Source organism: Cricetulus griseus, chromosome 2, assembly GCF_003668045.3.
Source record: "Cricetulus griseus strain 17A/GY chromosome 2, alternate assembly CriGri-PICRH-1.0, whole genome shotgun sequence".
NCBI classification, from domain to species: domain Eukaryota; kingdom Metazoa; phylum Chordata; class Mammalia; order Rodentia; family Cricetidae; genus Cricetulus; species Cricetulus griseus.
In genome coordinates this window covers 25,030,942-25,045,517 of record NC_048595.1, presented here as the reverse complement: position 1 = coordinate 25,045,517, position 14,576 = coordinate 25,030,942, and the positions used below count along the sequence as shown (strand labels likewise).

The following is a 14,576-nucleotide window of genomic DNA, read 5'->3' as shown; positions in this document are numbered from 1 at the left end:
CTTAGACCAATGGCAAACACATCACCCAGCCAACTATCCTGGCCAGTTTGAAGGCTTTGGAGTCACACACAGACTTAGGTTTGAATTGTGGTCCATCTGTAGACCAATCTCTGACCTCAAGGTTCTGTGTCTACCTGGTAGGGAACAACATGTTAGAGTACTTAAGAGGTAAATTCCTGGTGGGAGGCAGAAACTAGACTCAATTCCCCACCGTTTGGCAGAGGCCAGATATTTTAGCAGGGGCCTCATTTCTAAGCTACGCGTCCCACTTATGAAAATTGACAGTAAGTGTTGGCATTGATTACATGACACCACTCTGAGCACTCCACACCATAGCCTCAGTGGGGTAATATGATCATCCAATGAAATACCTCTACTTTATCATGGGTTTATCAAAATAATTGATAGTTGCTTCTCTTCGGGGTTCAGTAAGAAGCAAAGACTTAAAATATGCTTCAGGATGGACACTAGTGGTGCATGCCTTCCATCCCAGCACTTGGGAGGCAGAGACAGGCAGATCTCTGAGTTTGAGACCAGCCTGGTGTACAGAGTGAGTTCCAGGACAGTCAGGGCTGCACAGAGAAACCTTGTCTTGAAAAAAAAAAAAACTGAGATCTAATCACTAGCCCTAGTCACACACGCTGTGCTCCAGTATACCCCAAGTGATTCCATCTGACTCCAGTCCACCAGCACCTTCCCCAATCTTTAGACCTATCTTGGGTTGTATATATATATATTCAGGCTCAGTCTGGTGGGTCCTGCCTATACTGTTCCAAACCTCCAGGCTTGGTCCCAGTCATATATCATGTGTGCCATCCCAGCCTGATAAATCTTCCTAAAGCTAACCTTTCCATACCTCCAGGTCTAGCCTGGGATACACAGGGTGTCCCAGCCTGACCTGGTGTGCTCTGGGAACCTTGCCCACCCATACTACCTCCAACCCTCAGGCCTACTCTCAGACTCACAGACACAACCAAGGAAAGAAAGAAACCCACAGACCCAGGTCTCATCCCAGACATAAATAACATGAGAGGCCAAGACAGAATATCCCACGAAGCCCACCAGTCCCTTATAAATGTTCTCTAGTGAGAATTACCTGGATGAACTCCAAGACACAGAACTTAAAAGGACAATCATAAACTTCATCAAAGAATTCAAGTTTAAAGAGGAGATAACAAACCAGCCCAGTGAACTTAATGAGAACAGCAGTAAATGCCTGAATGGGATCCAAGAAAACACAAACATATGGCAGAGGGAAATATCTAAGACAACTCAAGACTTGAAAATGGAACTCAGTTAGAGAAATATTGAAGAACACTCAAGCTGAAATGAAAAGATGGGATTAAAAAATCTCAACAACCCAATTAGAAAGCACAGGGCTCGGCCTACAGAAGCCCATGGTGGGCATTTGTTGAAGAAATCAAACAAGGAATGAACAGGTGCTATCCCACCATCAGAGCAACGGAGTCAGCGGAAAACCCAAAACCCCCATTCTCAGGCTGAGGAATTTTAGTGATGCAACAAATGAACGAAGATGTAATCCTCTACCGTGGGTCAGTAGGTGGCTTGCCACAGTTCTCTAAGTCCAAATTTAAGATTAATTGGTGACAACTAAAGAAGACTCTGGAGTTTAATTGACTCTAGATAGAATGATTGATTTCTTGCAAAAACCCATTTCTCCCCATTTCTTCAAATGTCTTCATTGTTCAATCAAGAACCCAAGCCAAGACTCCAGGTACTGGCTCTTTCAAGCTATATAGAGAACTCCACCTGCTCACTCCTTACAAGTGCAATGGATCAAGCAGAAAATGGAATATCAAGCCGGGCAGTGGTGGTACAAGCCTTTAATCCCAGCACTCAGGAGGCAGAGGCAGGTGGATCTCTGTGAGTTCGAGGCCAGCCTGGTCTACAAGAGCTAGTTCCAGGACAGTCTCCAAAGCCACAGAGAAACCCTGTCTCGAAAAAACCAAAAAAAAAAAAAAAGAAAGAAAGAAAGAAAGAAAGAAAGAAAGAAAAGAAAATGGAATATTGGAATATCAAGAAAATACAATCAAGATTTGAAGTTAAAGTAGAGGAATTAAACCACATAAGCAAAGGAAGAAAGAAAGGAGGGAAGAAAGAAAGAAAGAAAGAAAGAAAGAAAGAAAGAAAGATGACAAAGAAAAAAAGCACACAGGAACTGTGAACACCATGAAAAGACCCGAATATTCCAACTAAGCACAGATGAAGGAGAAGAATGCCAGTGCAAGTCCATAGAAGAAAACGTCCCCAAATTAAGGAAAGACACGGCCATTCGGCTACAAGGAGCATGTATCTGAATACCAAATAGTCAAGACCAGAAAAGAAACTTCCCATGGCATATCACAGTTAAAACACTGAGTACTCACAACAAAGTGTGGGTACTGAGAGATGCAAGGAAAACAACCTACACATGACATAAAAAGGAAAGTCCATCAAAATAACATAATTCTTTAATGGAAACTTTAAAATCCAGAGGAGCCTGCAGAAATCAATGAAAGGCCACAGATACCAACCTAGACTTCTATACCCAAGGGCTCCAGACAAGGAAAGACCTCCCTAGGGAAACAGAGGCTCTTGCACCCAACCTGAATTTTCCCTCAAGGGAGAACCATCTTAGTTCAGGTTGGAGATGGAGGTGTTTCTGGCCTTTCTACTTACATAGGTTCAGAGGCCAACATTGTAGTCCCATGACACACATATCACATCACCCAGAGTGGCCTGTGACTACTGGGGAGAGAAGGTGGCAGCTAGCCCATCAAAGCTGCCTGTCTTCCTCCATCTTCCCCTGCTTAGGTCCAGTACTCATCAAACTACTGTGTCTCCTCTCCTCATACATTATACAACCATGCCCACACATGAGTTGTACACACACCCATGGACCCATGCTCATAGATGTATACCCTAGAGACAGGTACAGGCACACTACCATGTACACACACCACAGTGAAACACATACACCACAGGAACGCACACACACATCACAACCATATACATAAACTGTAGCCATGCACCCATGCACATACATACGCCCCAGCCATGTACACATACATATACCCCCAAAGCCACACACACACAAACACACACATACACACACCATAACCTCTTGCTTACAAACAAATGTTGAGTCCACCTCTCTGGCCACTGAGAGACCCATACCACTTCTCTGTTTAGAGGTGGTGTTCAGTTGTCATCTAGGTACCCAAAGGTACCTGGAATCCTGCTGAGATGCCAGCTATAACTTTTCTGGTAGGGAGTCGGGGTGTAAAGAGGGCCTGGAAAAAGCTCTGGCCTCTCTGCATGCCCCCCACACACCACACACACACACTCACCCTCCTCCCCTCTCCAGGCTCAGCAGGATTAAGTGAGAAAATGAATGTGAAAGCGCTTGGTAAATTGTAAGGGGCACTATGCAAATGTTAGCACTTCTGACTGAGAGGCAGCAAGGTGAGCCTGAGAGTCAGACCTGGTGGCAGGCTCTGGAGTCCCACAGTCTAGATTCACACATAGCCTGAGCCCCACACCACCAGTACTGGCCAAGGTGGAAAATCATCGAGACCTCATTTCTTCAGCTGTTAAGTGGGGACAGGATGGTGACACTATCCCCGGTCAAAGGTAAGCAACACTATAAAATCACTCCGCTCCCAGAATGCCAAGTCTGTTTATCACATTTCTCAGCAAAGTTCTTCACACATAGTGGAGTCCATTTCCTTAAATGTCCCAGCAATCCACAAAGGACCCAGTAGAGATCAGTCTCCTTCTTGCCTGCCTTGCTTTTCTTAGAAACTCCTCCTCCTCAACCTGTCAGCCTGGGATTTCTCACCTTTGACCCCTAGTGTACTCCAGAAGTGTCTACTTGGTGGTAGAGCACTGGTTTCTACTGTAGGTTCCAGGGCATCCGGGTATGGTACCAAGTATAAACATTTCGGGTGGGCCATCCTTACCCATCTCCCACCTCCCCTTCTGTCCACACACCCTGGGTGTGTGGCTTTTCCTCCAGATTCTTTACAGCAGTCCTGAGATTCTCAGTCATTGGCGAGTAGGAGTAAGACACGCCCCTCCATATCGCACCCTTCCTTGAGTCTCCCTGAAGGGAACAAACCTTGAGTGGGGCCAAGGCCTGAGAGAGCTGGGTTTGGGGAATGAAGGACTCAGTGAGCTGGGGAATGAGACAGGAAATACTGGGAATAAATACAGCAATAAAGGAGCTTCGGCTGGGAGCTACCGAGTGATTCTTATTGTTCAAATTATCTTTAAAACTTTTCATTTGAATCTGTTTAATAAGGGAAGGCTTACCCCAAGGAAGAGGTATTTTTTTAATGTGACTTGGGAGCTGAATTGGAAAGAACGTTGCAACAAAGATATTAAAAAGGGGATTAAAGCAAACCACTGGTGGCCCATCTCTGCAGGCTCCCACAACCTGCGACACAGCTCCCAAAACCATAAAATTAAATTACAAAGGGGGACACAGGAAGTGGGACGTTAGTCGTGATTCATCTTCCCTCCCTGCTCAAGGCTCCTGGTGTTAAGCAAGCACGGAAGGAAGGAAGGAAGGAAGGAAGGAAGGAAGGAAGGAAGGAAGGAGGAAAGAGGGAGGGAGGGAGGGAGGGAGGGAGGGAGGGAGGAGGGAGGGAGGGAGGGAGGAAAGAAGGAAGGAAGGAAGGAAGGAAGGAGGAAGGAAGGAAGGAGGAAGGAAGGAAGGAAGGCAGGAAGGAAGGAGGAAGGAAGGAAGGAAGGAAGGAAGGAAGGAAGGAAGGAAGGAAGGAAGGAAGGCAGGCAGGCAGGCAGGCAGGAAGGAAGGAAGGAAGGAAGGAAGGAAGGAAGGAAGGAAGGAAGGAAGGAAGGAAGGAAGGCAGGCAGGCAGGCAGGCAGGCTGTGAGAGGGCGCCTGCTATCCAGTGAGCTCCAGTGCTGAAGCCCCTCGGGATTTTCCTGTCTTACCTCAGCTCCCTTCCAGCTGCCTAACCTCTCTGAGCTCCAGCATCATCCCAGTCCCAAATGTGAGTAACAGTGACTGTCTACATGGGAAGATTGCTGGGAGAAGGAAAAAGAGTACATTGATTCACCGAGCCTCACACATACAAGCTGTTCAAGAGCATGCTAGCTCCCTTTTATGCAGCCTAAGGCAGAAGGACAAAACCTGCTGTGTCTAGGCCTGCCTGATCTTCTCTCCCTACATGCCTCAGTGCTCCCTCTGATGGCTGTGACCCTTCGTTTGGATCCTGGCCACCTATAGGCCTCACTCTCCTCAAGGTGGCATTTTAATGGCTCATCCATCATTCACTTCCTCCCTCATTCATACATACTGCATAATCACGGAGTGCCAGGAACTTGGCTGGACACTGGAGAGACAGAGATGAGTAAGACACAATCCCTGTCCTTAAGGAACCCCATGGTGCAGTGCTAGAGGGGACCATTGCCACAGGCATTGTAAGATACAGGTCAGGTGACCATCACCTCATCAGAACATCAAGACTCCCATACCAGGACAGAGCTGACAGACAAGCTTCTGGCCAACAGGCATTGAGAGCACTGGCTCCAGCTCGGTCCTTCAATTCCACCACTATTATAAAGACTACCCTGCCCTTGGTGCCAGGAAGGCATTTGTCTCTTGTGCTCATCTCTTCTGCTTTCTCTCATTAGATAATGTAAGTTACAGAATTCTCAAGTATCTGTTTTCCCTACGTTAGTAGTTTCATTCAGCTTGATTCATAAGACATAAAACCTCCTCTCCCCATTGCATTCCTATGCTGTCATTTCATCTTTGCTAATATCAGCATTAATTGTGAAGGTGATGGTGGTGGTGGTGGTGGTGGTGGCGGTGGTGGTGGTGGTGGTGGTGGTGGTGGTGGTGGTGGTGAGGATAGTGATCATTATGGCAACAATGATGGTGGTGTGATGAGGATGGAGGTGTGATGGTAACTGTGGTGATGCTGACAATAATTTCGATAACGGTGATGGTGATGGCAGTGACAATGATGGTGATGTGATTAGTGATGATAGATGATGATAATGAGATGATGGTGGTAATGACTGTGCTAGTGATGATGATGATGATGATGATGATGATGATGATAAGGCCATGAGGATGAATGACGACGGTGTGGTGTGTGATGCTGATGCTGATGTTGGTGATGACATGATACTAGTAAGGACGGTGATGGGAATGACAACAACGATGATGGTCACGATGGATGATGATAGGAAAAGCCATGACAATCATAATGATGGCAATGGCAATGATGACGAAAATGTTTACGGTGGTGTTGTGATGATGGTGAGAGCAGTAATAATCATGACAACCGGAACATGGAGCTTTTCATCTTATTCCAGGTGCCGTGTCAGCATTGCATTCATTGCTCCATCAACACAACTTTTGAGGGTAGTTGCTATAACCTTTCTCCGTTTTTCAGATGAGGGTAAGAAGGGACACATCCTAAGGAACTTTGTTTCAACTAGAGAGGGCTATGATTCTAATTTTCCTGTCTAGTTTTTGTTATAAAACTCTTTAAGAAATAAGTGGAGTATCATTGTTAGTTTAAATCACTGAAGTGAACAGAAAATCTCTGAGGAGGAAGCTTAGTGATGGTACAAGGTACACTTTCCAGGTTCCCAGTTCAATCCCCAGTATCAGAGAGACAGGGTGAGGTGATGGAGAGGATAGGATAGGTTACTACCCTGTGTCTAAGAGCAGGTAGGAACTCAACAGATAACAGGAGAAGGGCATTCCTGAGAATTGAGCAGCCTGAGTGGAGGCAAGGCCATGCAAGCCTGCTGGTGTTCATCTTAGATCACAGAACATTCAAAGAGAACAGTAACGTGTATGTCTAGAGATACTACAGAGTTACAGCACAGACTCCTGAAGGCCAAGCCAAAGGAACAGAGGCCAATGTGATATGTTTTGGCAGAGGTCTGGACAAATAGCAATCAGGAGGATGAAGCTGGGGAAGGGTGGGGGACCTCCTTCGGGGAGAGGAAGCAAATGCACCAGAACAGGAGGGTGGACAGTGACAGAAATGACAAAAAATGAAGATGCAATGACTCAACGGCCATGATGGAAGGAACTGGAGGAGAAAGGCCAGAGTCTCTTGAACCCCAATTCATGCTATTGCTTAATAACAGCAGCAGAAAGAATTGCCCTGTTGGAAGAGTCGTTCAAATGAGGCAGCTCCTTGGTTTCCCAAGTCTCTGTGGCTTGCCCTGTGTGAAAGACTGGAGTATGCAAGGATCTACTGGAACAAATGAACTTCAGGCTACCAGGCTCATACCTGATTTTGTTTTGTTTGGATTTTGAATGCCATGTACTGGTTCATGGGACAAGCAAGGATGGGGGTAGCATAATGTCAATGGTACAGATGCTGAGACCTGGAATGGGGAGCTCAGGAGGGAGGCACATCTATGGATCCCAACCTTGCAGCCCACAGGGACTCTGACATCATGTTAACTATTGAGAGATGTGGGAATATGTGTTCCAGCAGCAGGGTGCCCAACTGCCTTCCACAGATTCTAAAGGAGGTGTTGACTCCTGGAGGGGAAGAAAGCATCGCTTATCACTTTAGACCACAAGGATACCCAGAACTGCCTGGAATGGGAGATGTGTCAGGCTGGTTCTCCAGGTGTGGGTCTTGTTAGTTTTACTCTCATCACCAGGCTCCATGCTTTCAAGATAATAGTAAAAGACAATGTGTGTCTGAAGCGATTTCTCTAGCAAAGTAAATTCACTCAATTGCTTAATAACAATAGTAGAAAGAATTGCCCTGTTGGGAGAGTCATTCAAACAAGGCAGTGCCTTGGCTTCCCAAGTCTCTCTGACTTGAGACAAGGTCCTGATGGAATGAATGCGAGTCAGCTCAAAGCACCAGGCTGCTGGGCTTGCTCCTGGTTTTGCTTTTTGTTTTGTTTGGATTTTGAATGCTTAATACGGATTTCTTCCTGCAGACTTATCTTTCTGCCAGATTTTGCACGATGCTCAGCAAAGTCTTTGAACTCTGCAAACCAGGTTCAACCTGATTTGACATGCTTAGGTGCCCAGGGAGGGCCTGGAATCAGTCAGGGAGGCTGATCACAGCCAGCCAGCCCAGGATCACCTTGCCACTGTCCTCCTGTCTCACAGTAGACTCCATCCTTAGGAAGACCCTATCCTTCCCTAAACTTGCTGGACTCTTTCCACAAGCTCTTGTAGGGGAAACTGTAGCCACGCCTTCTTAGGGGTTGGCTACAGGAGTACCTGAGGGCTTGTGAGGGCGTGGTCAGAGTGAGTAGGGGGACTGCATTTCGGTTTCGGTTTCTTTCTTTGCTTCTTGCTGTACAGATTACCACCGGCTGGCTGGTTCGCTCTGTAAGTAAGGCTTTTCCCTATTAAATACCCTTATATTTCTACCTGACTCCATATTGGTAATTTCCCACTATAAGCTCTACCTTCTCCATCCTCAAGACACACTGAATTTGGGAAGCCTTGACAGTGAGGCTACTGTTAATTATGATACCATCTTCTACCATGGAACTGTGCCCACATCTGCTACAGTCACAGTGCAAGGGTGCCCAGTCTATCCCCAAGTCTCAGTCATGAGTTCCTTCATTAGCATGCTAATTGTCATATATCACCCTTTGCAAGACATATATTGTCCTTTGCAAGACACTGAAGCTCCATGAAAGATATCAGGGCCTGCTCCTCTTCCCATCACAAAATAATGTTTCACCAGAACGTTATATTGAAAACAGTAAGTGCACATTAAATGTTTCCTGGCTATTGTTGCTGTGTGATGAGTCTGTGCCCACCCTATTCACTGGACAGGCAACTCTTCAAGGGCAGGAGCTTTGCCCTTCTTAGCCCTGTATCCCTATGGCCTAGCACTTGAGTCTGGTCTACAGAAGGCAATGGTAAACATTCACTGAAGGAATCAAAACAGAAACAAACGAACTAGTACCATTCTGTAGTGAGAGCGATAGAGTCAACAGAAAACCCAAAGCCCCCATTCTGAGACTGAGGAATTTTATTAGCGATGCTGTGGAGAATGAGTGAAGATGTAATCCTCGAATATGAGTCAGTAAGTGGCTTGCCACAATTCTCTAAGCCCAAATTTAAGACTAATTAAAAGATAACTGAGCAGGATTCTGGAGTTTAATTGACTCTAGACAGAACTATTGATTTCTTGCCAAAACCCATTTCTCCCCACTTCTTCCCCCACCCCTTTAAATGGCACCATTGTTCAACTTGTAACACAGGGTAAAAACCCTACACCCCACCTCTTTGTCTTGGTGTGCCCAAGACATCAGCAGGGCCCGTTTTCCTCATGCTGCACATGGAACCCCCTACTCCTTCCATCTGTGGGACAGATACTGCCCCATGTGGGCCTCAGCTGGTCTACTGTAGCATCTTCCAAGAGACCTCTGACTTCTTTCACACATCCTAAGCCATCCCCGTGAAGAAACTGAAGTGATCTCTGAAATTCCTCCCAGAGTGCGCCACCACACATGTATGAGGTCTTTGCTCTGTATGGTAACACCTTGAGGTCACCTAAGACCTCGCCAGCCTAATTCGGGTGTCAGCTGGCACTGTGTCCCCATCCCTCTGGGCCCTCCAGCCACACTATCTTTCCCAAAGCTCACATCATCCTCTCATGGTCCTTGTGCTTGTTGTATCTTCTGTCCTCCACCTGGATGTTTCCTCCAGAACTGTCAGACAACCAGCTGCTTATTGGCTTCTGAGACTCGGTTCACAGGCTCCTGTACTTCAGCCTAACAGGTCTCTTGCTATTTCTTTGTTGGATGTTGTTTCCATATTACACTGGTTGCTATCTGATATTATCTCACCTCTTTTATGCGCTTATCACTGGTCTCCTCCAATGAGAATACCTTCACAGTTTGAAGTTATCATGGATTTTGTTGTTGTTGTTGTTGTTGTGTAAATTTTACTTATTTTCTGTTATTTTATCTGGCTCAAAAGATTTGTCCCCCATCACTTAGCGCTGCACTGGGCACACGGTAGCTACTTATAAATATTTTTTGATTGAGTAAATGAACTCCTATGTGCCTATAGAGCAAACACAGCATGAAAAGGAATGTGACTGTGGTGTCATCATCACTAACAGGAATATGAAGCAAAGGGGATACACTCAGCATGCATGGATCCCACCCACATATCTGCACTTGGTTCTGGGAACCCATTGCCATAAGCCTCAGAAATATGAACAGGAAGCCAATATACAAGTCAGTTAAAGAGTAAAAGAAAACCAGGGGTATTCAGTTTACAAAGACAAAGAACCCTGGGAGGGGACTGCTGTTGTCCTTTCCCATCTAAAGCACTACATGGAGAACAAATAGTAATTCTGGAGCCCCAAGAAAAGAATACACTTAGTTTGATGGGAACAGATTTCAGCTCTAGGGGAAAAAAAGCCCCTGTGAGAGTTGACAGCTTCAGACATGGCACTTCTCCATCTGAGAGGGTGTGAAGGACTGCTTGGCAAGGACATCAAAGAAGTGACTCAGGCAATTCAGGCAAAACTGCATGTCCAGGTTTCTGAGACATTTAGGGACATGTCAAGAAACTTTTTCTGGGATCTGGAGAGATGACTCTGGTGAAGAACAATGGGTACTCTACCAGAGGACCCAGCTTCAATTCCTAGTACCTATACGGCAGCTCACAACTGTCTGTAACTTCTGATTGAGGGGAACCAATGCCCTCTTCTGGCTGCTGTGGACACTAGGCACACATGTGGTGCACAGACATACACACGAAACACCCATATACATAAATACTTAAAAAAAAAACTTTAAAGTTGGTGAATACTACGACTCAAGAACTTGCTTAGCAATCCTAAAACGAGACACCACCAAACCAAACTCTGTAACGATACATCTTTCCCCCAAGCCACCCAAGCCCCACCACCATGTGGGTGCCTGAAATAACACAGAGAGTCTTATATTAATTACAATGCTGCTGGCCAATGGCTAGGATTTTTTATCTGCTATCTCTGTCTTAAGTATCAACCATAATTATTAATCTATATATTTTATAAAGACCTATCTGACATGCATCCTCTCTTGTTGGGCTCACATGGAGGCTCCCAGAGAAGAGACGAGGAGAAAGAGAGAGAACGATTTCCTGCTTGTCCCTGCTTATATTTTAAGTCTGCCTGCTATGTCACTTCCTGCCTGGATCACAAGACTTCCCTTTACTACATTTCCCAGAACCCTCCTAGTCCAACCTATCTTGCTTCCCTGTTGGCCAACAGTACTTTATTTATCAGCCAATAAGACAAACATATGCACAGAAGGACCTCCCCCATCAAAACTCTACACATTAGGCAGGGGAAAACCCAGCAGGTGTGTATCTGAACACATAAGAAACAGTGGTGTGCCCTCTAGTTTTAAAGTTTACCCTTCATCACTCAGAACATGGGGTTCCCACAGATATATATGCAGGCAAAACATGAGTGCACAGAAAATAAAAAATTAAAAAAAAATTAAAAATTTAGATCTATAGGCTCTCGCTACCTTTATTTTGGGGGTTTGCAAATTTGTATAGTGAAAAAAGAATGGGGAATTTGAAAAGGTACTACCTCTTGCCTGCAAAAATTTCAAGATTTACAGAAATTATAACTGCTGTTCTTAGAAGGAATTTATGAATCCTAATTACTAGCAGGACCATTGAACGATTCAGATTTGCCACCTCCAGCAACCCCTACTGTCACCTCCATTTGGCAGATGACCAAAGTTAAGATCCACCATACAGTCACAGTTCTGCATCCAGCGCGGGGCTGAACCTGGTTGTCTGACTCCAGAAGCACTGGCTTTCATTTCATGAAGTTCTCATTGTGTTCTACCAGGTGGATAGCTACAACTATGATGTGGTTTATTCCTCCAAGTAGGTGGTTTCCTGGGTCTCTTCTCAGTCACCAAACTCTTTCAAATGCAACCATACTCAGAACTCCAGTAGTAAAACCAACAAAAGCCTGAACAGCTCTGACTAAAGTATGTGTGGGACCCAGCAGACAACCCACTTGACTCTAGGGTGGCTGTGTGAAGCACCCTTGGGACTTGGAGACCACATGAAAACTCCAGAAGAAAGCCAACAGCAGTAACCCTCCCACCCCAAAACTCGGTGCATTACATATTAAGGCGGTCTTGTTTCTATAATGCATCTTTCATTTCTTTGTTTCCCATCACATTTGACCCTCATTATCGACTCTGAGTTGACAAGGCAGGGCACATCATCCTCAATTTGCAGATGAGGAAATCAGGGCCAAACAGAATGAATCAACTGGCCAAAGGTAGGCTAGTTCAATTTCTGGCCAAGTGTGGACTGGAAGTAGAGTCTGTCTCCATGAATTCAGTGTGACCTGGCAGAGAAGGGGCTATCTACTGGAAATTGCTACTGACCTATGATCCAGAAAGTGGACAATCAGCTCCTTGGCCATTGAGAGAGCTGAGTACAGCCCCCAAGGTTTCCCATGCCAAGGCACTGTCCCAGAGCAGATGGCAATGAACAAGACAGAGGAGCTCGGTGCCACTGAAAAGACTAGCCACAGGATTCTGGCTATAGAAAGGCCATTTCCATCTGAGCCGGGTCCTGCTGAGCATAGGGCAGAGGAGGCAGAAGCAGCCAGCATGCCTTCTACCTTCATCTGCATCAAGCAAAGGAGCTTGCAAAGGGATTGCAGGAAGTGCAGACCTGAGCATCTGCTATACTTTTCTTTCCCTCTCAGCTATTGCTTAGAGAGCCCTGAAACCTGAGGCAGCTGATAAATGCCTGAATGGTTCCCCCATCTCTGAACTGAGTTGGAGCATGTGTTGGGGGCAGACAACACTTAATTATCACTTAGGCTTTAATTGGCACTTAATTATTAACACTTAATCCATCTGTAAAATGGGGACACTAATACCTGTTTCATAGGGATGCTGGGAGGATTAATTAACGCTTGCAGCCCACTTTGAAGGTGCAGAGCCTTGAAAGAGTACTCAGCAGTGACATTAATCACCAAAACGAATGCACTCCTTCTCCTAATGAGATCCCTTCTTCCTCTCTGCTCCTTCCTCTCATTTCCAATATCCAGCCCCAACAATATCTCTTCAACTTTTTCCTAGTGCAGAAACACTTAGCTCTGTGTTTCCCAGACATGGGATTTCCCATCCGGGAAACCGGCTATTTACAGTCATCTTCCCGCACTTTAATTTTCTATTATGTCCTCTGAATATGTCAATGCCTTCCCAGTAAATATTTTGATGTGCGCTCTTGCAGTAGCTCTGTGGATGCTGAATGGGACAGCTGCTCTCTGTATTAGGGGATTCCAGATGTGGTTTCCAGCCATCAGACTCATCTGTGCCAATGCCTGAACTTTTCTTGGGAGAGGGGAAAGATCACCTAGTTGCCTCTGGGGACAGTGATATTACCCCTAGGCTTGGTGAGAATACTCTTGCCAGGACCCCAGATTTTCATCTTAGTTGTCTATGCCTTTAGAATGACAATGTCTCCTTAGTATCTGGAAAGAAGCCATCAGGAATGGTTTCTTCCCTTGCTCCTGGAATTTCAGCACCGTGGCCAGCTCCCTCCTCCAAACTACCCATACTAAGGGATGAAGAAAATGTTTATAGAGTTTAACACTGGCCAGAGAGAGTTCAACCCTAAGTCAGACTTCATTTCCCCTCCCTCCATTCCTTGATAATCAACCAAACAGGGCACTACTCACTCTTCTTGGAAGCTGACAGTCGCGGTCATCGGCGCCGAGAGTTTCTCCAGCGAGGTCCTGGGTTGCAGGGACTCCGGCAAGCCCTGAACTCTCTTCCAGATGTCATGGCAAATCTTATCTAGGCTATCCTGGGGTGTGTCCTGGTGGATCCACACGTATCTGGGGAATGGCCCCAGGGCGGAGGGACGCTTGGCCACCATGGCCGAGGATGGAGGGAGCCCATTTCCACTGGCCATCCTCTTTCTCTCTTTCCGGAAGCCCCTTTGTCCACCCAGGGCTGGGAGACAAAGGGACTGTCCACCACCAGCCCTCATTCACCAGAAAGGGAGCTAAAGACTGGGCCTGGGAAGTAGTCAGTTCTAGCTGGCTGATGCTCCAGCCAAGGGATGGGTTTCAGAGGCGTTTTGTTTGGGTGGGGATGAGGAGTAGGGGGCAACTTTCTTTTGGGGAAGGGGGGCTTATGTTGACTTGCTTTTATTTGCTCTTTCCTGACTTTTGCCCCCCTCCCCCTCTCCCGTAGAAGAAAATATTTAAAAGTCAACAAAAACCAGTAACTTAGTAACCGTGGAATGCCCCGGAACTCAGGAACCAAGCGCCTGGGCGGGCAGAATGACATCTGGGAACGACTGGAGGGGAGGACTGGCTCTCCCCACAGAACCCGGCACACCCCCGTTGCGACACCCCTGTGACACCTTTCAGGGCCTGTGACTCAGCCCATTCTCGCCTGTCAAGCCGCCAGGAGGGCTGAGTAAGGGCTGGGCACTGTACTAGACTGGGTGGGGGCAGGCCATGGGACTGTCTCCTCCCACCTTCCCAGAGATCCGGTGCACGCCAAGGGCTAACGGCCCTCGCCCACCGCAGTTCCTGGCTT

General features: G+C 46.4%; 1 protein-coding gene across 1 annotated transcript in view; it reads right to left on the bottom strand.

The window, feature by feature from the left end:
* CUNH1orf94 (chromosome unknown C1orf94 homolog) overlaps nucleotides 1–14,019 on the bottom strand; it is a 43,448-nt gene extending 29,429 nt beyond the window's left edge. Inside the window, exon 1 of the mRNA XM_027398982.1 lies at nucleotides 13,706–14,019. Coding sequence (XP_027254783.1) covers nucleotides 13,706–14,019 — 314 coding nt within the window. The remainder of the gene's footprint in view (nucleotides 1–13,705) is intronic.
* Nucleotides 14,020–14,576: the final 557 nt, after the last annotated feature.